General features: G+C 42.4%; 1 protein-coding gene across 2 annotated transcripts in view; it reads left to right on the forward strand.

Annotated features, from left to right (window-relative positions):
* The first annotated feature begins 186 nt into the window (after positions 1-186).
* Positions 187-26186, forward strand: part of IARS2 (isoleucyl-tRNA synthetase 2, mitochondrial) — a 35778-nt gene continuing 9778 nt past the window's right edge. The window contains exons 1-14 of one of the 2 annotated variants that reach the window (XM_044428461.1): positions 187-432; positions 1591-1713; positions 3370-3526; positions 4593-4741; positions 4828-4877; positions 4977-5086; positions 5179-5269; positions 6000-6115; positions 6630-6799; positions 8989-9079; positions 9206-9357; positions 10411-10571; positions 19568-19670; positions 20252-20345. In XM_044428461.1, coding sequence (XP_044284396.1) covers positions 226-432; positions 1591-1713; positions 3370-3526; positions 4593-4741; positions 4828-4877; positions 4977-5086; positions 5179-5269; positions 6000-6115; positions 6630-6799; positions 8989-9079; positions 9206-9357; positions 10411-10571; positions 19568-19670; positions 20252-20345 — 1774 coding nt within the window. In that variant the 5' untranslated portion in view covers positions 187-225. Of the gene's footprint in view, positions 433-1590; positions 1714-3369; positions 3527-4156; positions 4230-4592; positions 4742-4827; positions 4878-4976; positions 5087-5178; positions 5270-5999; positions 6116-6629; positions 6800-8988; positions 9080-9205; positions 9358-10410; positions 10572-19567; positions 19671-20251; positions 20346-26186 lie in introns of those variants that run through there. The other variant, XM_044428541.1, reaches the window with a different exon arrangement.

Below are 26186 nucleotides of genomic sequence, written 5' to 3' on the forward strand. Positions count from 1 at the left end.
AATCTCCTGAAGTGTGGCTTGATTTGTTTTTACCTGCCTGGCAAACGTTTTCAGGTCACAGTAAGTAGGAGGACCAAGTTCCAGGGGGCGCTCAAGGACCAAAGTCGGACACGAAACCTGACGTGAAAACGTTCGAGTGGCGTGGCATGTCCCTTCCCGGGCCCCGTCAAACCCGCATTGCTCGCCGTACCAGACTCGGAAGTAGTCTCCAGCATAGTGTGGAAGATGTGGGCGCTGCGGGCGCCGCCGTTATGCAGGTCATCCCAGCGTGCCTGGTGCTGGGCACGTTGGACGGCGTCTGCGGGGCCGAATCGGGGCCAAAAGTCGAGCCCGGACTCGCGATACCGTGATACGGTGTTGTTGCCTCGAAGCGATTTCCCTGTCCTGTTGCCGGGCCGGTTGCAACCTGAAACGGAGGCGGAGATACAGCAGGTAGAAGGAGCAGGAGCAAACGTCGGTCTTGTGAATACCCGGCCTGAGGGAAGAGGGTGGGATGCGGGAAGGTTCGTTACGCCCACTATGCCTGGCCTTAATTGCTTGCATGTGATCAACGTGCACGCTTTATTTCAAAAACATAACGGCAAAAGGGCTGTGCTAGAACAAACCACAGGCTTGCCTATTCTAGTAGCCTGCTAGCATGACATGAGTGTAATCTGCTCATCTTGCCTCAAGATGACATTGAGAGATGCTACAAATAGTATGTAGCCATTATGACCAGCAGCCAGTCCTGAGACTCTTCGTGCTTTCCTAAGGCCGCTGTTTACACAACACAACGTGTTCAGTGCAAGTGATAGCAACTCTAGTTTGATCCTTATTGGCATGAGAGCTAGGAGGTCAAGTCTCATCCAAGCAAAATTCTGCAGTTGATATCAGCACCCTGGAAATCAATACACCAAAGGTAGATGGTTGCATCCTTAGCACACAGTCCTATGTGTATTTAGATGAGTTAAAAAATCTGACAATTCCTAGCATTTCTTATGCACCAATGCTGACATGGGGACTACTGGAAGTTGTAGGATTGTTTTCCGTTTAAACGTGCACAGGATGGCACCATTATCAAATTGCAGCTGCATAGAGAAACAAATGATTAGCTAGCATGAAACTGATCCAGGCTTGTGTTCTGTAGCCTTACTTGTTACATGAGTTTTGTGTGTGTTACTGATATGCAGTTAAATACATAAATTTATATATTTATAAGCATTTTTAAATATCATGACCTGGATCGAAAAGGTTTTGCAGAATTGGAAAGTGAGTTCTGCTTCTGCAAAAGAGTGCTATGATTTCTCTCTGCTTTGCAGCCTCATCACACTTATTGCAGTGGCTCCCTCAGCCTTCAGGAGTCACATTTAAGGGGTAGGAGCCAGAAAATTTCCACATTGTGGGTGGAATATTGCTTGTTCTTCTGCTTAAACCTAGATTGAATATTCTGGATCCAACCTTATATTTGGGATTGAAAGCAATCTTAATGCATGCTAGTTTGAACATTGATTGGGATGGTATAAGTCAACCTTGCTTGTAACTGAAGAATAAATCTGCTGGCACTTTAAAAATGTGCTATAGCAGCATGCATATAATTATATGTTTCTTTAGAAATGCGGCTTTTCAGAATTGTATTCGTGGCAAAGACAAAGGAAAACAAAACAAGAATTTTGTCTTCATGATGGACCACCGTATGCTAACGGCGACCCTCATGTTGGTCATGCGTTGAATAAAGTGAGTATTACTTTCATAAATTTGCTTTGGCTCCATGATACAAAAACATCTTTTAGTGTTAGAGTTTGCATTTCACATGGAACAATGACAGAAACAAATATTATGCCAGTGTCCATTATTCTAGAGAGAGAAACTATTCAATGTGTATACAATACAGCCAGCAGTAGAAATAATTATGCAAACGCTATTTTACTGTATCATTAAGCTTCAGAATGTTAAAAATGTCTATATATTCCTGTTATAGCATGTTAAAGTTTATCTGTTTTCCTGTTATAGCATGTTAAAGTTTATGAAGTATTCTTTATATATTTAGAGGAGTTTTATATTCCTTCATATGAAGCAATTAAATGAATTATTTCTTTTAAGCATGAGTTCAGTTCCATTAGTGACTGTAATAAACTAAAGAGCAACACTGTATCTTAGGCCAGATGATCATATCTCAATTTATTAAGCCAAAATATGTATGAATATTTTCCTTACATGTGCAGGCCCTTTGCAGTTCACAACAAAGTAGTCTTTAATTAATTGTTTCTTGTTTAATCCTCTGATTCTCTCACTACCAACTTCAGAAGAAGTCTAAATCCTAAACTATAGTATGAAGTTCTTTAAGGCGTTCATTTGTTCATAAGTTGGTAACAATAGCTCTTAGTTCTAGTGATATGAAAAATTGTGACTAATTAGAGACTTCCTGGTTTGATCGCTGCAAAGAATCCACATGTACAGGAAAGATCTTGTAGCTTAATATATGAGCTATGGTCATCTGAAAACAGATAATATGTATGCACACAAATAAAATATGTTATTAAAGTGAGTGGGATGGTGTAACTTGGTGTCCTGCCTTCATGGAAAGAATACCACCTAATGCTCTTCATGGCCCCTTCCAACTCTACTATTCTATGAATCTGTGAGCACTAGCAAATATGCTTTTGTCTTCAGTCAAAACTTATTAATGCTGTACATTCACTAATGTTGGACATCTTCGTTAAATAATGGCCTATCTACATGCCATCTGATACATGTTAGAGTTTAATAGTGTATCTAGAATTGATGCAGCATCAAAAGGTAAAAACAAAGTACAGAAATCTTGAATCTTTCTTTTTTTGTGCCAAGTCAATGTGGTTTTGCTCAGGTGGTCCTAGGAGCGTGCTGTTATAACATATAGAAAGAGTAGGTCCAATATGGCACAAATGGCTGTATTGCACAGGCAGTCCACAGGTTACAAATAAGTCCTGTTCTTGAGAAAATGGAAATTCATCTTCAAATCAAATGTGTATGTAAGTTGGATCACGTATACTTGGGGGCACAGGATCCCTGTGAAAGTGGAGAAACTGGATATCTGTAGCCCCACAACTGCCACCCAAACCCACCAGTGCATCCTCTTTGCTGCAAGGAACTGTCAGAAAGGGCAGGGCAGGAAGCCATAGTTTGCAGGCCTCCCTCTCTCTCCTCTTTTGCCTCCTCTCTGTGGTAACGACTATTTTTCACAGTAATATTTTATAATTAAGAGGCTTTAGAACAGTTCATAAGTACAGGTGGTTCATAACTCAGACATTCATAACTTGGGTACTGCCTGTAAAATAAATGTTTCAGACTTCTTGGAAATTAAAAGAATGTGCTGGAAGCATACTGTCTCCCTCCCTTTCTCTTTTGCTTTAGATTTTAAAAGATATCACAAATCGATTTCATGTAATGAGAGGTTACAGGGTTCACTATGTGCCTGGCTGGGATTGCCATGGATTACCCATTGAATTGAAAGCATTGGCAGAAGGTGGGGAAACTGAACATCTTTCACCCATGGAAATTCGACAGAAAGGTATGTTGCCCCTTGCAAACTGATGCTGTTGTGGCTATGCAGTTGTTATTTTAGTCTGTGACAGGGCCTTGTTTATGAGGAAAGCAGCAATAGCTCTCAAGCAATTGGGGAGCAAACTCTTCATTTAGTGGTGGGTGGTTTAACAGGTTTGGGCCTTTTTGTTGTTGTTCTGTGCCATCAAGTCTTCTCTGGCAAACAGAGACCGCCCAGCTGAACATTGGTGGACATAAGTAGGAACAGAGTTGGAAAAAGGAAAAGCCCTGCCCTAATTTGTATTGCCGTTCATCTGGGGCTGCAATCCTAGGGAGAGCATCCTTGCTCCTCAGAAGGCTCCGGACTTGGAGACTACTAAAATTCTTGTGTCTTCTGGACTGAAGTCAGTAGAGCAAGATCAGCATCTAGTCTCCTATATTTTTTCTAGATGAGCTTTTCAGCCCGTCTAATGAGGACCCCTTGGAGGGGAAGGGTGAAGGAGGCTTGGAATATATTATATCCTGGCCCACAGAGTCTCCTACCCTCCCCACCCACCAGAATTCCCATTTTTCCTTCTTTCCAAAGTTTTCCAGTCTCAGAGAGGCAGCCAGCTTGGTGCTCTTCCTGACAGCTACATTGTTTCCAACCTTCTCCTAGGGTTTGCCAAGTCATTTTATGGTCCCTGGGACTCTGGCCCAGGGGCCATAGTATTGCTCTTCTGTACTGACTTGTAAGTACCAGTGTGTGTCTGTGTGAGTATTAATGTGGAACTTAAATGAAAATTATAACATGCGTGGAGTTGCTTTGTTCAAACTTGGGCCTGACAGTTATTCCTGGGCCTAACAAATTGTTTTAAATAGCAGTTCTTGTGTTTCACTGCCTCCACTTGTTAGTATTTGCTAGGAGAATTTTGTAGCCCAGATTTCACTTGAACAGAGCAAGCTATTTATATAAACCCTAAATGGTTCTAGGATTTTGTGAAAAATAATGAAAGGTAAAAATGAGATCTGTAAGCTATACTGTTTTTTCAACCTCAGATGTTGTGGAAAAGTAGGAGCTTCCTAAAATTATGCAACACCTTTTCTCTTTTCAGCCAAAAAATTTGCAGAAAAGGTAATCGAAAAGCAAAAATCAGCCTTTATCCGTTGGGGCATAATGGCAGATTGGGATAACTGCTATCACACATTTGACAAAAAGTATGAAGCAAAACAACTGAGTATTTTTCACCAACTGCATGAAAAGGTAGGTTAATATTTAGTGAGGTAAGACTTACACTATACAGAAGACAAATCAGTGTTGATTACTTTGCTCTGTTGGTTTTCCTCTAGGGCTATGTTTATCAGGACTATAAGCCAGTGTTTTGGTCTCCTTCAACAAAGTAAGTAGCAACCATGCTTTGCATCCTTGTGATATTATTTGAGATAGGGTCGAAGACCTTTCTGCTAACATATTTCAACAATGCCTGCTCTTCATCCAGTACAGCCCTGGCCGAAGCTGAAATTGAATACAATGAGCAACATGTTAGTCGCTCTGCATATGTCAGATTTCCCTTGCTGAAGCCTCCACCCAAACTGGCTTCTGTGATAGGTATACGCTATACATTTCTTAATTTTATTTTTGGTAATGTACTTCAGATGTACTTAAAATAATGCCTATTCAATATATGCATTTATTTGTAGATGGATTACCTTCTGTAAGTTTAATTATCTGGACCACACAGCCCTGGACTATTCCAGCCAACCAAGCAGTCTGCTACATGCCAAATTCAGAGTATGTATTTGTTTGCTTTTAATTTATCTCTAGTATATGAAGTGCTTGATACGTGTACAGCACATCATGGCTGATACCAGCGATCAGGACTGAACTGGCCATTTGTGCTGCACTCAGAAATTAATACCTTTGTATTCCATAGGGCTCCCTTCCAAGTAAATGTATTTATCACTGCAACCTTAGTATGAAAAATTTGGCACATTACTTTCTGCCAGCGAGCGTAACATTCTGCTATGGATCTCAGCAAATAAGTCTGGTCACGATTTCTCTCCCATGGACCCTGGTCATGAAAAGTAGTAATACAGTAATTAATAGCTATTCTGGTCTGCCTTTACTCCATTTTTATTTCCATTTTTAAAATGTATATATAAGGACCATTGTGTCAAGCATATCAACACTCTGAATTATGGTTTTTAAAAAGGTTTTTGATTTAGGAGAGGCTTCTGCATAGGGCAGTGCCCTGAGGAAGGTAACATAATTGAATTCAGTGCAAATGTTTAAAATATAGAATACATTTTTCTTGATCATCATGATGAGTCTGTTTAAATGCAGTGATGTGATTTCATGAGCATGTGAGAAGGTTTCCTGTTAGTGCTATTGGTCATACAGCTTATCATGACAAGGGGGTTATCTCCATGTTATGGTTTTAGGGATCTTTGTGATATTTTCATGCATTTTATATGATGTTGTATGGTGCTAAGAGAACCTAAAGGATATAATACAATCATAGGTATTCCATTGTGAAGTGTGCAAATACTGGGGAATCCTTCATTGTGGCTGCGGACAGAGTTCAGTCTATAGGTGCTGTTTTGGACACACAGTTTGATGAGATTGCAACCCTTAAAGGTAACTTCTCAAATATATTCATATATACAATATAACAAATATATATGCATTTTTCCCACTGATGTTCTTCTGCCAATGGAACAGACACCCTGGCCAATCAAATTCCTCCTGCTGCTTGCAGCTCCCCATACATGTCCCAAATCTGCATCAGAGGTTGCAGGGTGCCAAGGTGGGGCAGTGCAGGGGCTGCAGGAGGAAGGAGGGGAGGGGAGACTGCTCTTGTGTTTGGTTCATTTAATGCGGATTGCGCTCTGCATTAACATCAATTAAGTTACATCACTTGCTCTGTAGTCCCCCTGTTTAGTCAGAATATTTCTGTACACTGGTCTTAGAAGTATTTCTCCTTTAAGACAGAGAAAGGAAAGCGCTGCTCAAGGTGGTCTTAGCCATCAGCAGCTTGTATAATTACTTGTCTTAGAACTATTTTTTAAAATATTCAGACTGATTCTACTCTATCCTTAAATATGAATTTCAGTTTTCCTTTGTTTTGTTTTGTTTTTGTTTTGTTTTTCAGGTACAGATTTGGAGAGTGGTGTCTGCTCCCATCCTACGATTCCTGGAAAGCAGTCCCCTCTTTTGCCTGCCAACCATGTGACTGTTTCAAAAGGAACAGGATTAGTTCATACAGCCCCTGCTCATGGTATGGAAGATTACAGTGTAGCTTCTCATCACCAGCTCTCCATGGTACTGTGCTTTTGCTTGCTTTGTTTTTAACCCATGGCTTTTGTAGTATGTTTTTTATTTAAATAAAAAATTTCAACCTAAAAAAAAATTTCAACCTACTTGCACTAAAAATATGTTTAAAACTTTGGAGGGGTGGTAGTGGGAAGGGAATATAGCATTCTCCAGACATTCTGTTGCTCTTACCTTGGAAAACTGTAAGAAAGAGGGTAATGCATGAGAATGTGCTAAAATCTTTTAGAGAGATTACTGCTACATTTTTTTAAAAATTGTATCTAATACTGCATGGCAATGGGGTAGATCTTGGATTAAGAAAGCCACAGTGTGACAGGTTACGTGAGAATGGGGATGGAATACAATGTTTTCAGGATGTGAGTGGAGTAAAATAGTTGCATTTGAAACTCAGAAGGTAGACTTACTGGTTATGAGCCAGCATGGTTGAAAAAAGAGCTGAGTACCAACTAGAAAGCATCTGGGGCGTTTCTTATATTTAAAGGCTCATGGTATGCAAAGAGGGTGGAAAATCTTACTAGGGAGCATTAGGAATCTACCTGGGTCTGCAGTGATCTATTAGCACAATCTGTCAGTTGCTGGGCTGTTTAGATACCTGAGATAAGGGGTCTTGGATGCCAAGAACAAGAAGACAATTCCTGCTTGTGAAATGAGGTTTTTGGATTCTGTCCTTCCCCCGTATGCCTTGAGATGCTATTCTTGAAGACCATCGAACATGGCACTTGATGCAGTGAGGGGTGCTGCAACTTTTTGACAAAGCAGGAAGGAAATGATGGCATGTATTGGTAGAGCACAAGAAGATTGGTTTATTGGCTTACACCACTGGTCTCTCTAGTCAAATATTCTCTACACAGTGGCCATCTAGCTGCCTGCAGCAACTTACAGGCAGGGCAGGAGTACAACAGCCCCTTCCTGCCTGTAGTCCCCAGCAACTGATTCTGATACTGGAGGGAGCGTATGACCATCAGGACTAGTAGATATTAATGAAAGTCTTCTCCAAGAATTTGTCCAGTTCCCATTTAAAGCTATTCATATCATTGGCCACCATGGTGTCACTTTTAGTTGAATCGCTAAAGTTTAACAATGAGCTGTTAGAAGAAGTACTTTCTTCTTTCTGTTCTGAATCTCCCACCAACCAGTTTCATGGGGTGTCCCCATTGGCTTCCAGTATAGTGATAGAGGGAGAATAATGTCTCCCTGTCCACTTTTTCCGGACAATGCATGATTCTGTACACTTCTCTCATGTCTCTTTTGCTAGCCATTTTTTGAAGCTAAGCAATCCCACATATTGAAACCTTTCTTCATGTGGCAGTGGCTCCAGCCCCCTGATCATTTTAACAATCCTTTTTTGCACTTTTTAAAAACTCTAATATCTTCTGCTGCTGCTTTTTTACATGCTTTAAGTGCTGTTGCACCTAGATCTGTACAAGGACAACACAACAGTTTTTTTCTCTTCCTTCCTAATGATGCCTAACCTTTTTCACAGCAGCTTCATGCTGGTTCAACATTTTCATCAATCTGCTCATCCCAGCCCATGGAGCTCATTTTTGGCTCCCCCTGACAAAGTTGTCCCCATGGAAGCACTTCTATGAAGGCTCCATTGCTTTCTATCCAATGCCACACAAGCAGGCTTCCCCTTCATCTCCTTCCCCGTAGCCCCCTGCACAACCTCCGAACCTGCTTTCAGAGATCCCTAACCTATGTGTATGCATTTGTAAATGGAGGTCAGAGCTATGTATCTGTGTTGTGAATGCTGACTTTAGGTTTTAGAAAGTTCTATGAGCATTAAAATATTTTCCCCTATTAGAATTAGAATTTGAACAAACAAGTTCACATTACTTCTTTTTAAAGCTAATCATAGGAATCTGCTCTTCTGCAGTGACCAAGGGTGATATCCTGTGTGAGTTTAGGCAGAGAAAAGGCCTACAATTACAACTTTTTTTCCATAGGTTAAGCCTACAATTCCAATCTAGGGATGTTGCTTCAATTGCTAAATCAAACTGTGCTTCTGGTATGAAAGAGAACATCTTGTGCCTTAACCTATGGAAAAAAGTTGTGGTCTGTCTTTCTCTGGTAGTAAGCACAATTTCAGTCTCATAGAATGTTCCTAAACAAATCTTCAGCAAGTTGTCGTCTTCTTTTTTAATGATTAATTCAAATGTATATTTTCTTATTCCTAGGAGTGTCTAGTGGATGAAGAGGGACGTTTCACTGAGGCTACAGGTTCTGAGCTTCAAAAGAAAGCTGTTCTTGAAGAAGGCAATGAAGCTGGTTTGTATCATTTCTTGTATTCCAAAGTAGATTGTAGCTCGTCAAATGATATTGTCCTTTATACCAGAAGTGCTATGCAATTCTCACATAACCTTCACTTCAGTAACCTTTTGCTACTTTGCACAGTCATTCAGATGCTCAAAGCTGCAAAGAACTTCTTGAAAGAAGAGAAATGCATACACAGCTATCCCTATGACTGGAGGACTAAAAAACCCGTGATTATTCGTGCCAGCAAGCAATGGTTCATTGATACAGGAAATCTCAAGGCTGCTGCCCAGGTACAAATCAGATGTGTGTGTATTTCTGTGCTTTTCACGCTTTTTAATGTTGAATTACTGTATAGTTTATTCAGTGCTTTTTTTGTAAAAAGAAAAAAAAAGGTGCCGGAACTCACGTCGCCGGCAGTAAGCGCGCGACCACACACACCAATCCCAAGCCGAGCAGCAGAGCAGCATCCCAAGCCGAGAGCAGCCAGCCCACCCTCACTGTCAAATAGCAGATAGCAGACACAAAAGCAGCCTGCAGGCACTGTGCTAATGATGTTTGCTGCAGATCTGCTACGATGCAAAATCACTTCGTAAAATCCATTGGGAAATAAGGTGCCGGAACACTGTTTGGGTGCGTTCTATGACAAAAAAAAGCCCTGAGTCTATTAAATAATCAGATGTGACAGTTGAATTTGTGCATGCTGCTGGCCATGATCCTGCTGTATGACACGTCTGTTAGCTGCCAGCTCACTAGAGCACAAACATATCATTTGGAGTTCCAGATCTCTGGGAAGCTTTGCGCTGTGCCCCTCCGCTGACTATGGGCACTTGCAGAAATAAAGTGCTGGGTTAGCTGGCTTTTTGCCCACATCTGCTTCACCTCCTGCTGCCTCCCAATACTTGAATCTTTCTCCCTGATAGTTTTTTTCTGAAATCATATGCTCTCTTCCCTCCAGTCTATATATTCCTGTTTATAAATGGGAGTGTCCTTAGGGGGCATGGGAATGAACAGACATCGACCTTAGAATGCATAAATCGACCTGTGTAGTCTTACAATGTTTCCCCTCTCCCCCTGGACCTGAGTCTTGTGTCTTTTCAGTTACCACCCTGAGCAACTAGCAAAAACAGAGTGGAATGTTCATTATTCAAAAGTATAGTATCCACTTGCCTGGAAGATCAAAATATGTGTTAGTTGTTGCTTGTGATGGTGATTGAAAAGGAATGTACCACTGGTGAGATTGGATCTCTAGATTCAGGTGGAAAGATCTCAACAATACCTCCACCTCTTTTTAACATCTCAGCCTTGCCAAACTGGAATTCTATTTCTTTCTGGAAATTTCACAGGAGGCATTAAAGAAAGTAAAATGTGTTCCAGTGTCAGGGATGAACAGAATGCTGGAAATGCTAGACAGACGAACTTACTGGTGCATATCAAGACAGAGGCGTTGGGGTGTTCCCATTCCAGTTTTTTACCATAAAACAACAGGAGAATCTTTAATGAACAGGTAAGTATCTTACAGACTTCTGTCTTGCGGCAAAAAAGTAAATTGCTGTTGGAAGTGCGACTTATGTTTTTGTGCAGAAAGATAAGCGACCACATTTGTAAAGGTTTTGGCCTTCTTCTGGTATCTGCAGTTGCTGAGATTTGCTGCCTCCACCTTGCCCACAGCAACTGCAGTCAAACACCCACTACTCACAGAGCCAAGGGGCAGCACACGCCGACACTGACAGCAGCGGGAGTGACTCAGAATAGAGTGCGCATGCTTCCCTGTCTCCAAAGAAAGGACAAGGGGCATCACTGGATTCAGCCTGTGCCCCAGTAACTTACACTTTTCCTTCTTCCCACATCAGTGAATAAAACTTTGTGCTTGGGGACGTGGCCCACAGGCTGGTTAGCCCGAGCTCTCCATTGTAATGCTGGATGACCCCAGTCTGCAGCCCTCAAAGACAACAATCTTATCACTGCTCACCTGGCCACCACTTGGAGAAGCAGTGTTGAGAGGGGATGGCAGCATTTTTTTTGCTCAGTGGCAGAGGCCGCCTCATCTGCATCGCAGGGCTGAGCGAGCAGTGAGCCAGGAGAGCGGGAAGAAGCCATGACTCAGTAGCACAGCACCTGCTTTGTTGTCAAAGGCTGCAAGTTCAGTCTTCAGGTAGGCAAGGAAAACCTCCTGCCTGAAATTTTAGAGAGCTGCTCCTGCCAGTCCGTGTCAACAGTAATGGGCTAGCTGGTCAAATGGTCTCATAAAGGATGGGGCAGCCTGCAGTATTCCTGGTTGGGATTTCATTTTGTGCTGTCCTTGCATCTCTGTTTTATAGCAGCAGCTGATGAGGACTGACTGCTCAGCAGCTAAGACAGTGTGGTTCCAGCATGTCAGGGAGACTCTGGCTTTGCCCCTCTCAGCAGCCCGGGAGAGAAAAGTGCACTACACCATAATCCCATTGTGATATAGACAGACTGCCTTTTACATCAAGTATGAGTAGCAAGAGTCCATCGTATTTTCTTAAAATGGTAGGATAAAAGCTAGTTGAAGCACTTTTTCACTTTCAAAACCTATTTTATATTTCTCCTTACAACTTAAATCCAGGCTTGTAAACTCAGGGCACCTAACCTTCCAGTGTCCTCTGCTGTTGTATTTGCATTTACAGCTCCATTCCACTAATAATAAAAAGCAAAAAAGCATGGAATTAGCAGTATAATGTCCCTCACTGGAGAATGATTCCCTCCTCTCCATATGCCATCTTTTATCACTCTGGATTCTTCTGGGGAAACCACCCTTATGCAGATAGATTTGACATAAACGCACTCTGCCTGCCCAGACTGCATGACATAAGGCCTATGGGATAATTACAGCCAGTTTCCTATTTCTCAGCAGCCCCTTGAGAAATCCAAATAATTGTTGGGCAGAATCTCATGGGTTGCTTACGCCCCCACCAATATTTTTACCCCATTTTGCAGATGGCTCACACCATTTGTCCAGTGGCAATGTAGTGTTTCCAGGGCAACCCAAAATGAGCAGAAACATTCATTTCTGGGAGGACGCAGGTCAGCAGAGTGCACACAAGGCAGCTATGCTCACCTACCTCCTTCCAGAAACAGGCATTTCTGGAGCTTTCCCTAGGAAGCACTAAATCTGCCTTCTGTTAGGATGATTCCTCTTGCGCAACAGAATTGGCAGTATGCACCACCTGCAGAAGGGAATCAGCAAAGTGTCAAGGAAAGAACAAGGGTTGGTTCTGTTGGATTTCACCCATTGTTTGTGGGGCTTTCTTTCTGGGAGTAATGAAAGCCTGCTCAAGTCCATTGAAAGTGAAAGTGGGGATTTGAGTAACTTTGCTTCATTTCATCTGCATTGCTTTTTCCTTTCCTGAATTCAGAAGAGTTTGGTGGAGCTGATGCCAGTTCTTGATGTCTTTTGCCACAGAGCCACGCTGTGTAGTCCACCTGTATCAAAGCCTTCTTTTGCATGATATATTGGCTAGGACAGGGAAAGGCAGGTGTGCTGTGGCTGTCTAATTCAAAAAAGGGAAGTAGCGGGAGAAAGTCTATGTACAAAATACAGCGGTACCTTGGCTCACGAACTTAATCCATTCCAGGACTCTGGTCGTGACCCAAATTGGTCATGAGCCAAGTTAAATTTCCCCATAAGGTTCAGTGTAAATAAGGCTAATCCGTTCTGTAAGCATTTTTTTAAACCAGAAAAATGTGAAGCAAAGTGACAAAGAACAACAAAGATCGCGGCCATCTCCCCGCCCACCCCCAGCCGCCCGAGATCGCACCTGTCTTCCCTGCATGCGCCTGTCATCCCTGCTTGCGCCCGTCATCCCAGCGTGCTGGGCAGGGGAAAGACAGGCACGATTGCGGGTGCACTGGGGGAGGGGGAAACGGGTGCGAATGGGGCACACTGGGGGATGGAGAGACGGGCGTGAATGGGGCATGCTGGGGTCGGGAGAGATGGGCACGATCTCGGCCATCTCCCCCCCCCCGCCCCCAGCATGATTGTGGCCATCTCCCCACTTGGGGAGGGGGGGGGAATGGCTGAGATTGCACCTGTCTTTCCTGCAGGAGTGCGCCTGTGATCATGCACATCTTCCCTGCACGAACGCAACTGCGATCGTGGCCATCTTCTCACTCGGGGGGAGGGGGGGAGATGGCTGTGATCTTGGCCGCCACCCAATGCAGAGTTCACAACCCACATCAAAATTTTCATAAAATTTTTATTTGTGACCAGATTTGGTCATGAACCAAGGCATTTGTGAGCCAACGTACCACTGTACAAAACTGGAGCAAAAGGGATGAAATTGAATTAATTAGGATAGGGGGTGGGAGAGAACTAGCAGCAGAAATGGAGAGATGACAGGAGAGAAAGGGTTTCAAATTTTCCCCTATTTGTGCCATGAGTGCCAGTGTGGCATAGTGGTTAATGTTGGACTGGAACTTGGGAGATGTGGTTTCTAATCCTCATTTGACCATGATGATTATTTGCTGGGTAATTCTAGACCAGTTATTGACTCTCATTCTAACCTATCTCACAGAGTTTGTGAGGATAAAATGGAGAGGAAGACCTTCCATGGGTTCCTTGCAGGAAAAAGAGCAGGCTATAAATTTAATTAATCAAGCTAAATCAGTCGGTTAGACAAGAATCCCCACTGTCAGACTACAGGGAGTGGGTTAAAAAGAAAACACAATTCAAATGGAACTAAATGCTTTCCTACTTTTAATGCTAGAATTTGTAAATCTATAAAAGTGGCCCTCAAAATGATCTGAAATGTACATTCCTGTTGTATGCGAATACCAAACTGTGGGTCCGTGTATGTCTGCCCTTTACAAATGATTGTCCAAATTTGGTTCATGGCTTCAGTGGAGCTTCAGAAACGTGGAGTAAAATCCATAAATAGCAAAGGGTCCCTATGACGGCCAGTTACTGTTTCACAGTATTGAAATAAAATGGAGACTTCTAAATTGAGCCATATGTATTAGAATGCATGTGGCTAGGTGAACTGATTAAAGGAGAAATAGCTGGGAAAATGAAGGTGCTGCCTTATGCTTGTTCTGGTGTCAGAAGTGCCTAGAAGAGAGGAACCCTCAAGCAACTTTTTAGAGACAGGGTGGTTTGTGAGATATTTTATTCCAAATAGTTCTCCCTAGAAGCTCCCGTTTTTCATTACATATGTGCAAAGCCTGATTACACTTACTCAATAAAGACAAGTCTAGACTGGAAAATAGTCCTACAACTCCCAGCATTTGTGAACTGCACAATCTGCAGCCCAGTAAATATATGTAGTCTCCCAAGACCTTGACTGTTCTCCTCTGGGAGCCCTGATTCCTGCAAACATATGTTTGAATTCCCCACCTGTGTTCTCTTCAGTCCCTCCTCCAGAAATCCACAGAACAAATTGTTCACTTTTTGGTGGTGTTAGCGTGAGGAAACTGTGATCTGTATCAGAATCTCTGGGGAGGGAATGGAGAGAAGACTCTCCACCCCATTTCTCCAAAATCCTTGTACAAAGTATCTGGAAAGAGTGTTCATATAGGTACATATGTATATGCACGGCATCCACAGCCCTGACCCCTGAGCAGGTTCACATGTGGCCCTTGGGGGCTCCAAAGGTTATACATCCCTGTTGAGATCTTGTTAGAGGATTGCTCCGGTGTAACCCCGTCCCCACCTGTGCTGCCTGACTTCCTCTGAGGAAGGGTAGCAGGAAGGAACGTACCTGCTCACAGGACAGGGAAGAAGCTGCTCTCGCCTGACTGTGCTTGATAAGCCTGACTTAGTTGACTTAGTGCAAAAGAAAATGAATGGAGCGAATAGTTCCTTGCTGAAAGAAGAGGTGGGGGTTCAGGCCTCCCAGGGTCATGTTTCCAAGTGTGTTATGCAGTATGGTGACCCAACAACTAGAGAATCAGTCGCTGAACTGTCAAAGGGGCTTGAGGTAATTCTCAGCATTAGAACATGACATGCTTTTGTGGAGGTTTAGTCTTGCCGATTTGCTTGTGTAAACTGTCAGTGTTCTGATTTTAGACACACCTTACTATTTGTCGTTGGATGACGGCCTAAACTACTCCCTGTGCAAACATTCTACAGTAGATAAAGTGTTTTTTTAGCACAGAAGTGGGCAGGAGGTTGACCATAGTCTGGTGGTGGATCAATTTCCGGTGAAATACCTACTGCTTGCTGGTTGCTAGGATTCTTGCCAAGAATGCTGGATTATGTGTTTCTTGGCCTAATCAACAAGGTATTTTTTACCTTCTCATGCAGGAATACATGCTCAGGACCTGTTAAGTTGGATTGTCATCTTGACTGTTAAAGGCATCCTGAGTATGCACTCTTGCTCTGAAGGTCTTAAAAATACACTGGTGAATCAAGTAGCATAAAGCGTAGACCACACAAAGCTGACCTCATTCTGCCTCTGCTTTACAACATCATTCATTCATTCATTCATTCATTCATTCATTTAGAACATTTCTATGCCGCCCCATTCGCCGAAGCCTCGGGGCGGCTCACAATAAATCAATTAAAATACTATACGTTAACATCTTAAGTCAGTGGAATGCAGATGAATCTCCTGCTTCATAGGAGTCCTTGATGGAACAAGCAGATCTTGATGGACCCAGCTTGACTAGAACTTTGGAACCAGGAATAAAGTTTTAGGAATGGATTACCACACTTGCCTTTTCTGCTTCCGTGCTCTCTCACATGCCCATTTCACCGCCCCCTCTACAAGGATTTGACTTACATGCACTTACCCTAGGTAAGGTGAACCTGACCATGTTCCTAAACTTGCCCATCCAGTCGGCTTATTACTAGTAATAGCAGGTAAATGGGGGCATGTGTATAGTGGATCGTAACTGGGTGTTAGGTTCCCAACCTACAATCCTCTCTGTCTTCAGTTAAAAAAAAAAAGGTTGATGCAAAAGACGTGTGCCAGAAATGATGGCCGTTGCATGTTCTAAATAATCTTTAACTCTGTTTGCTTTTTTATGGTACCTGCAGTCATCTACTTAGGACTTATATATTCCAGGAAGTAAATGTTTATGGACTTCATTCACTGAATCAAACTCTCCTTCGATCATAAGGTCTCTTCTTTCACACATATAGGGCTGAAAGCAAATTGAACCATTCAGAGTTCTGAATCAGATTCTTGGACATTTTTGCAGCCATACATGCTAGAAAGGAAAATGCGCTAAAGGGCTATTTCAGAATAGGCGAGGGCAACGTTGGCAAATGTCATTCTCCCTCGATAGTCTGTCCTGCCTCCTGAGCATTTCTCTGGAAGGCTGGGGAATGTCGAAGAGCTAAGATCAGTTCCACCGCCGCTCCACATTCTGAGTGGAACGGTTCTGTGGGAGTGTGTGGACAAAAGCGTATGTGCTAGATCCAAAGTAACAGTGTAGGTAGTTGTCTAAGCAGCAACTCAGTATTACTTGATGTTTCCTCCACTCATGTATAATGTACATATGCCACTATTAAAGCTACTCTGTTATTCCATTTAGAGTAGACATGAGAGAACTTTGAAGAATGTTGTGGGAAAATTCCACTGGTTTTGCTGATCTTTTAAAAGCCCAAGAACAGAATCAAATGTGTAAATTTTCAGTATTACCTGTTGCATGTGTAGACTAAGTGCAGTTTCAGATAAGCATTTCAAGTCAGTCTTGTCTTCTTTGGAATTACAAACTAAATTGTTTATTTAATAAACCTATACTCTGCATTACTACTCTGCATTACTAGTCCTGTTTGGACTCTCTAAGTTATAATTCTATTTTTAAGCATGACCAAATTAAAGTTCAATCAAGAAAAGCTTTATGAAGTTTTTAATGGAATTTTTTCCTAAATGTATAATACAGTCATTTACTTTACATGCATATCCCACAAAGTGTGTTAAACATTCCTTGCTGAGTATTGAAGGCATGGAGGGTTTTGGCCTACAGAAATGACAGGCAGACATAGACACACAGTCTGTCAAATCATAGGTCATTACCCTGAACCTCACTTTTGAAGAGAAACATTGATCAGTTCTTTACATCTTCACAGCATTTTCTGCTTAACCCAAGGTGCTTGACATGGATAGCTAGACTTAATGCAAAATTATATAAGACTGACATTTATGATACAAAATTGGAAAGAAAATACCAGTATCTTCAATAGAGCTGCTGCACTGTAGATCATGAGTAGCCAGAGTTAAAAATCTTGTCATTCTTCCCAGCAGACTTCACAGTGTTGTGAAGATGATCTTCAGCCAATATCCACTTCACAATTGGTTAACAGCCTTCAAAAGTAACAGCATCTCCACTGGAAATATGTGTAATCCACATGGAGTTGCTGTTACACTTGACAACACTGTTCATTTGAAGTGCTTCTTTTCTGACAAACACCTTTCCCATAAATGTTCTTAGTGCCTCAGATTTAAATTAAATATCTTGACATTTTGCCCTGCAAGTTAAATGAGGTAAAATTGGGATGTCTTGTATGACCCATAAAGCATTCACCAAGGCTTGTTTTAGTCAATCATTCCGGTATACCACTGAAACTTGAAAATCAAGTTTATCATTTCTGTCCCCATACCCCTGCCTTGCATCCATATCCAACTTGATGCATCCCTGGGATTTGGTGTATAAGTGGCATTCTACACATAGTATACAGCTGAAATACGCTGCAAAAAATAGTGGTAGTCTATCAAGGACACTTCAGAAATGTTCAAAATTGCACTTGCACATGAATAAACCTCACCAGAAAACCATTTTATTTCATATTAAGATTAAGGGCACAAAAACTTCTGTTAAAAAAGTGTTCAGCTTGTTACAATACATTAATAGATGTTTACTGATGAAATCATTATAACTTTGTAACTCAGTTACTGACTGTTAAGAAGTTACATCTTGTAAAGTTATAAGCAAATGAATAATCTTCACCTACAACAGCAAGTACTGGGAGTAAATATTTCCCACTAAGAAAAGTAGCAATAGTCTAAACTACTTTAAAAGTTATGAAATACAGACTGGAAAATTCCTTGAGAGAATTTAGAAAAGCAAAAATAATATGTTAGAACAAAACCAAAAACTGGTAGATATATTTGTTGCTTGCATTTAAGTGTTTAAAGTAGATAATCATTTTATTAAAATAAGAGAAATGCTTTCTGATTCACAATCTCAGGTAATTGGCTAAACTGATTTAAACTGTATTAATCCCCTTTGTTAAATCAGCTTCTTTCTTAGTACTCCGGTTAACTTTTCAAAGATCACTCCCTATGAGTTAAAGGCTCTGTCTTTCTGATTTTTTCCTAGTAGCAGGTTATTCTTAATCAGTTAAAAAAAATCTTAGCCAACTTGGATAGTTTAATCGTTCAACATGGATAGATCGTTCTTGTGAGCCAAAATGTCTTAATACATTTATACTGTTCTTCTGCTTAAATAACACAAAAACTAAAGTACACATTATGTAAAAGCAAAGTTACCTGGTACTCCCTGTACAAAAGAAAGAAGAGCAGCCACCAGCAACTGTTTCTTTCCTTGGGTGGAACTCAACTCAGTGCAGTTTAATTTCCCAATAAATAAGCATTTGGCGTAATCAATATCAGGGTTCAGAATGATTGGTTGGCGTCATTGTAGCGTGAATTGCCTTGTGGATTTTCATGCTAGAGAAGGACACGTAATACAAGGCCCATTTGATACAGCGTATGACTGCAGAGCAAGGTTTTACAACAGGACTTCTCTTGCTTGCGTTTTGAATTATGGTTCTCAAACTGAAGCTTGTCGTTTGTAAAGTGATAAGTAGTTATTTGAGGAAGGTGTTGAATGTACACTGTAGAGAGAACTTTTGCCTTAGTCTTTTCAAGATATGTACTGTACAGATGAAAGCAGGAAGCATACTTTGGTATTCATATACTTTTAGCCAGTGCCATAAGAGTGACCTGCAAGAAAGAGTAAGCAGAGGCATACAGATTTGGGAAAGATTTTAAGTTATATTTATTCCTTACATCTCAAAACATTTTGTAGAACTGTTGCCGCAAAATTATTATTAGTTATGCAAAGTTTGAGAATGATGCCCCCCTCCCATTTACTTGATAAGTTGGTTGATTTCCTTTAAAAATTGCTGGATAATTTTACATACTTTATATTACCAGGTCATTACTTAGGGTAGATTTAATGGAGGTATGTATCCTCTCAAGAATATTTTGCGTTAATATTTCAATCGTAACATCTAGTTTCTACAGTGGCAAAAAACCCTGTACAACCCTGTGAGGCAGGTTAGCCTGAGAGTCAGTGATTAGTGCAAAGTCACACAGTGAACTTCATGGCCAAGTGAACTTCATGGCCAAATTTCCCAAGTCCCACTCCAGCAGAGCCAAACTGGCTTCCCCTCAGCACTAGTTGGCATGGCCAATGGAAAGGAATGCTGGGAGTTGTAGTCCAAAACATCCAGAAGGAGCTTGCTTGGGAAAGCCTGGAAAAGCAGTAGTCATACTGACTGACTGTCACTGGTTTACTTTTTCCCCGCAGAAAAAGCATCGAACATGTTATTAAGCTTGTGGAGCAGCACGGCAGCGATGCTTGGTGGACCCTCCCTACTGAGCAGCTCCTTTCCAGTGAAGCTTTGGCACAGGTAATCCAGGACCAGTGGGAGTCCTTCCCTGAGGGCCTGGTCTGCAGTCGGAAGTGGAAGTGGTTAGGCTCCAGGCGGCTGAAGGCAATCAGGCTGAGGATTGCCTGACCCCATTTCTAGAGGTGGGCTGGACTAAGTGATCAAGGTGGGTTGAATTCACCCAGAGTGAGGCACTAAGTGAGGCACTTCACCTAGGATGCGGCACTAAAAACTAGCTCTGTGAAGGAAACCGTGCTGCAGTGTACATGTAGAACCAAGCAACAGTCCTTTAGCACTTTAAAGGCTGAATTGAAGCCTACATTTCTTATGGCTTAAATGTCCACTTCACCGTGATGTCCTCAACTGGCCGGTCATACATGCCGCAGATGATCTGATGACATGCTGCAGAACTCTTAGTTGCAGCACCAAAAACATGGGGACCCCTCTGGAGGAGGCATACAAGCAATCCGCAGTGAGAGACAAAAGTCATATTGTAACTAGCCCTCTGTGTTTAAATGGAATCAAAATGTGGCTGTCTGTGTTGCAGAATCCCAGTCTGACCTCCTAGTTCATGATTGCTTTTTTATGTATTTCTGAATCAGGCTGGTAAGCATGATGTCCATGATTACATGCAAGGGCAGGATGTCTTGGATATCTGGTTTGACAGTGGAACATCCTGGGCTCATGTTTTGGAAGGTAAGGAATTAATTTACAATTCAGCAGTGTCTCAGATTGTGCAGGGAGCTCCAGGCACTGCTAGGGATGCGCCTCATCATGGTCCCAAGAGATGTGAGTTCAAGCTTGCATTATGTGTCTGTGAACTTGTGTGTAACACAACAAATGTTAAACATTTATTGAGAGCCTGGAAAGCTTAGAAGTTCTAATTGTTTCGATGTTATCCCATTTCATGTACTAAGTGCAGAGCTAAGTTTTGTGTGCTCTAGAATATTTCTCTTGCACCAAGCAACAGAGCTGAGTTTTTCCTTTCCTTTTTGTGTTTATGTGCAGATCAGTGGTTTGCAAACAGTGGCTTTGCCAGCATCTTTGTGAAGGAATCAGTGGGTGCACTGTGTCTCCATGGTTTATCTTGTACAAAACAGATTCTGAGTATTTGCAAAATCAATTTAAACGCTATGGCGTGGAAGCAAGAGAGAGCAGTCCTCACCTGTGCATACCCCAGCACAACCTGGGGTGCTGTTCGAATCTCAGCCTACTTCAGGGCAGCAAGTGCTTTTGAACTTTAAACCAGGTGTACACAAATGTCTGATAGCAATCTTGGTGGACTATAAAACACATTGGACCAGGTGCTTTTTAAAAAAAAAAAATCCTAGCAACCCAAGGAAGCAATAGTATCACCAGCAAACAGTTTATCTAAGAGGTCTTTGCACTTTGTCTTGAAACCACTCAGTTAAATGATAGTGAATTTTGCCCAGCTTATTTGCTGCAGTAAAATCCTTAACAGCATTTTTAGAGAAACTGAAAGAGAGATGAAATTATATCTTCTACGTGGTATGTTGGTGGTTTATTGTCATGCTTTGGGTCAATCTGGATGACCAGAAGCCATGTGCTTTTTCCATGTTCAACCATGTGATGTGTGTGGCCATAAGGAGGAGACCATTGTTGTATGTAGTCCCAGACCATGTGGCAGCTGCCAACCCTGCTTTGTGAAGTCCTCTGCTTCCCAGGGGGTCTGAGTTGTTGATTTTCACCACCTTGTTGGAGGTTGCAGAGAACTGCCTTCTTTCCTGGTTGCAAAAGCCATGCAGTGAGCTAAGAAGTAGCTTTAGCATAACTTGTGCTTGCCTGGCTCCCTGTTTTGCCACTTACAAACTGGGCTCAATGATGGAAAAGAGCAGAATTTGAAAACAAAAACTTTGTGTGCATGCAGTAGATACACCTTTTATTCTTGTTTCTATGCCTGCTATATCTTTAGGGTTAAATGTTTGTTATTGTTTTATCTGTGAAGGATAAGAATCTATGAATGGTTACTATAACTTAAAGCCACATTCATCTCCCTCTTGCTATTTAAGCTACTTAGTATACAGTATATCACAGAAGTGAGTACACCCCTCACATTTTGTAAATATTTTATTATATTTTTCATGTGACAACACTGAAGAAATGACACTTTGCTACAATGTAAAGTAGTGAGTATACAACTTGTATAACAGTGTAAATTTTCTGTCCCCTCAAAATAACTCAGCACACAGCCATCAATGTCTAAACCGCTGGCAACAACAACAAAAGTGAGTACACCCCTAAGTGAAACTGTCCAAATTGGGCCCAAAGTGTCAATATTTTGTGTGGACACCAATATTTTCCAGCACTGCCTTAACCCTCTTGGGCATGGAGTTCACCAGAGCTTCACAGGTTGCCACTGGAGTCCTCTTCCACTCCTCCATGATGACATCACGGAGCTGGTGGATGTTAGAGACCTTGCGCTCCTCCACCTTCTGTTTCAGGATGCCCCACAGATGCTCTATAGGGTTTAGGTCTGGAGACATGCTTGGCCAGTCCATCACCTTTATCCTCAGCTTCTTTAGCAAGGCAGTGGTCGTCTTGGAGGTGTGTTTGGGGTCATTATCATGTTGGAATACTGCCCTGCAGCCCAGTCTCCGAAGGGAGGGGATCATGCTCTGCTTCAGTATGTCACAGTACAGGTTGGCATGCATGGTTCCCTCAATGAACTGTAGCTCCCCAGTGCCTGCAGCATTCATGCAACCCCAGACCATGACACTCCCACCACCGTGCTTGATTGTAGGCAAGACACACTTGTCTTTGTACTCCTCACCTGGTTGTTGCCACACACGCTTGACACCATCTGAACCAAATGAGTTTATCTTGGTCTCATCAGACCACAGGACATGGTTCCACTAATCCATGTCCTTAGTCTGCTTGTCTTCAGCAAACTGTTTGCGGGCTTTCTTGTGCATCATCTTTAGAAGAGGCTTCCTTCTGGGACAACAGCCCTGCAGACCAATTTGATGCAGTGTGCGGCGTATGGTCTGAGCACTGACAGGCTGACCCACCACCCCTTCAACCTGTGCAGCAATGCTGGCAGCACTCATACGTCTATTTTCCAAAGCCAGCCTCTGGATATGATGCTGAGCATGTGCACTCAACTTCTTTGGTCGACCATGGCGAGGCCTGTTCTGAGTGGAACCTGTCCTGTTAAACCGCTGTATGGTCTTGGCCACCGTGCTGCAGCTCATTTTCGGGGTCTTGGCAATCTTCTTATAGCCTAGGTCATCTTTAGGTAGAGCAACAGTTCTTTTTTTCAGATCCTCAGAGAGTTCTTTGCCATGAGGTGCCATGTTGAACTTCCAGTGACCAGTATGAGAGAGTGAGAGCGATAACACCAAATTTAACACACCTGCTCCCCATTCACACCTGAGACCTTGTAATACTAACGAGTCACATGACACCGGGGAGGGAAAATGGCTAATAATGCCCAATTTGGACAGTTTCACTTGGGGGTGTACTCACTTTTGTTGCCAGTGGTTTAGACATTAATGGCTGTGTGTTGCGTTATTTTGAGTGGAAAGCAAATTTACACTGTTATACAAACTGTATATGCACTACTTTACATTGTAGCAAAGTGTCATTTCTTCAGTGTTGTCACATGAAAAGATACAATAAAATATTTACAAAATGTGAGGGGTGTACTCACTTCTGTGATATACTGTATATCATACCTCATGCTGTATTTGATGTTCACAAAATTAGAAGTATGTTCAGCTGTCCTGGAAAGGGCTGTAGCTCAGTGGTCTGAAGACCCCTGGAATCTCCACCTTGGCCTTAGGAAGACTCCCATTTGGGTCCCAAAGAGCTTTTGCTGCCAGCTAGTGTAGTTATGGAAGCTTGATGAAGTAAAGATCTGGCTCTGTATGGCAGCCTATTTGGCCATGTTTTATGGATGAATGCATATTGAAGATTTATGGATATTTAAATAGTAAATAAATATTTACAGTTTCTGCTCACCTACATGGACTTTGAACACTTGGGACCAACAGCACCAGGTTTGTGCTGGAAGGTTCAGCTGGGAAGGTGGGACAGAAATTACCTTGGGCTTGTTACTGACAGCAACCACTGCAGAGCGATTCGTAACAGAAACCACTAGCTCTGGTGGTAGTACATCTTTGTGTATGTGCAGTTTTCCGTGCTTTCCTCTCACCTTTGTTTGAGGACACATTCAAGATGGCCTGTAACTCATCTAGTTCTCTCCTCCTGTTGAGGTGAGATGTTACCTGCAACATACTGTGTCAGCTACATACTACTTCTCCGCCAGCTTCCTATACTTCCATTTTAAAATAATTCATATTTCTACAGAGACTTATCTGAAACTGAAGACAATGAACTGGCCTTCCCAGATGAAACATAAAGATTTCGATTGTTACTTGACTCTAAACTTCTGCCTCAATGTCAAGAGTTGAGGAGAGAACAAGAAAAATAATAAATCCCTTGGGTTCAAACCAGTACTTTAGATTTTAATCAAAAGCATTCTGTGAAGCTGCAAGCAAGAGGTTGCCCTGGTTCGACTAACAATTGGATGTCCTGTCCAGCTCCTGCTCAGTGGGGACAGTTGCAGTATCCCTCTACCTGGAATGCATGGGTGCAGAACCTCTTTCCTTCTGGTGGCTCAATTCCATTTCTGATAAGCTCTAGGAGCCTGCATTCCAGGGCTGGGCACGGCCAAAGGCAAAAGGGTTCTAGGCCAGAGGCACATGGGCAGGGTCAAAGCTACAAATAATACCAGGATGTTGTAGCTTAAAGCTCTTATTGCTAGAAAATCAGTCTTAGAAGAAGGATGCCAACCTTTTAGAATGGGGAAAATTGCACAAAAGCCAGAAAACCACCCAAATTTCAGTGGCTGGAGAAAGGGGATAGAGGAAGGGATGTGTTCCTCTGTGGAAGGATGGATGGGGTACATGGGGACCTAGGCCATCTGTACCTTTGTTGTACTACTCCGCTCAGCTCTCTGCGTTTTTTATAGGTGTGGAGCACTTCTAAATTTGGACGAAGACACATAATCTATACAATTTCTTTGTGCTCATAAAGACAACTCTCTAACTGGACCTTTTGCAAAATCTGGAGATTAGTTTGTTCTTGTTGTTGACAGAAGAAATGGGGTTTTGTGCATGAATGGAATGTAAAAGTGGGGATGGCTGGTTGAAACCCGCCCCGCTCTTTGGCAGAATGTTGGCCTAGTTGTGACTTCAGCCTGCAGCTCTTTGTCCACCTTCCTGCTGACCCACTCAGCTGTAATGCCAGCCTGAGTGTTCTGTATGTAGCAGAACAGCATGTTCTCAGCTCTGCCTGCATGTTTAAGCCACACAGAAAGAGGTGACTTGTGGGGAATCCTGGTAGCACCTGAACTGTTCACTCACCTTCCTGGGGTGAGCTCTCAGATTTTCCAGTTATAATGTGGGGCATGCAATTCCCCACAGACTTGTTGCACTAATGTTTAACTAAATGAATATGATTGTTTTATAACAAGCCTATCTTGTTTGAGCTTTTGTGCTGACAGTGTATTTAAAGGAAGAGCCCTGGATAATTGTATTTGCCATTAAAGTACACTCGTTTAATCTACAGGTTAAAGTCACTTATTATCAAAGATATGAATTTCGGCACTCAAAACGAAAAAGGATCATAAAGACCTTTGCCCTCTTCCTATAATAACAACCCCAATCAGAGTCTCCTATCTATTTTTTTCCAAGCCTGTGAAATGTTGTAAACTGCAAAAAGACTGTGGGAAGAGGTGGTAATATCAACATCAGAATGAGTGTGCAAACAAAAATGAATTGTTCATTACTGATTTTGCATAGACTTGATCCAGTATCTTAACCTTACCCACCACTAGTCAGAAGGTATTTGAGCAGAAACCGAATCTTTCTTTGGACAGAATAATGAAAAAGTGTAATACACATGTGTAGCTAACAAGACAGACGGTCCATTCTAAAATCTTAAAAGGCTTCATTACTGGAGAGAAGAGCTTTAGGCTGCAATGGGCCAGTCTTTTAGCCCCAAACCTTAATTTGAATTGGAATTCAGTTTGTGATTTCTAGTCCGTCGTAGTTCTTAATCAATGACTGTTGGCGTACAGCAAGGGTCCTCAAACATTTTCAGCAGGGGGGTCATTGAAAGGCACCGGCTGTGGGCACGGGCTGGCGAGGGGGCAGGGGTGGTCGGTGTGCGGCGAGGCGGGGGGCGGCGGTGGCTTGCTTGCTCGGAGATCCTTTCTCCGAGCGAGTCCAAAACCTCTGAGGCAGACTGGATAAATGGGCATGGCGGGCCAGATGCAGTCCACGGGCCACAGTTTGAGGACCCACGGCGCACAGCTGCACATGTCTACACGTGCTTTTTTCTTCACGGAAGCTATTTCGCCTATCTTACGAACATATTTTCTAAGCTGCATCCCCTCTACCTTTCCTCCGTCGACTCTCACAGGGATTTGAGAGACCCATGGCTTGGCGCTCTTTGGCCACAAAAGGCCTGCTCCACCCACCTGCCGCTGCATGCGCACAGACAGGCCACTCT

The sequence above is a fragment of the Varanus komodoensis genome, unplaced genomic scaffold (assembly GCF_004798865.1).
Source record: "Varanus komodoensis strain SLA01 unplaced genomic scaffold, ASM479886v1 scaffold1, whole genome shotgun sequence".
NCBI lineage: Eukaryota > Metazoa > Chordata > Lepidosauria > Squamata > Varanidae > Varanus > Varanus komodoensis.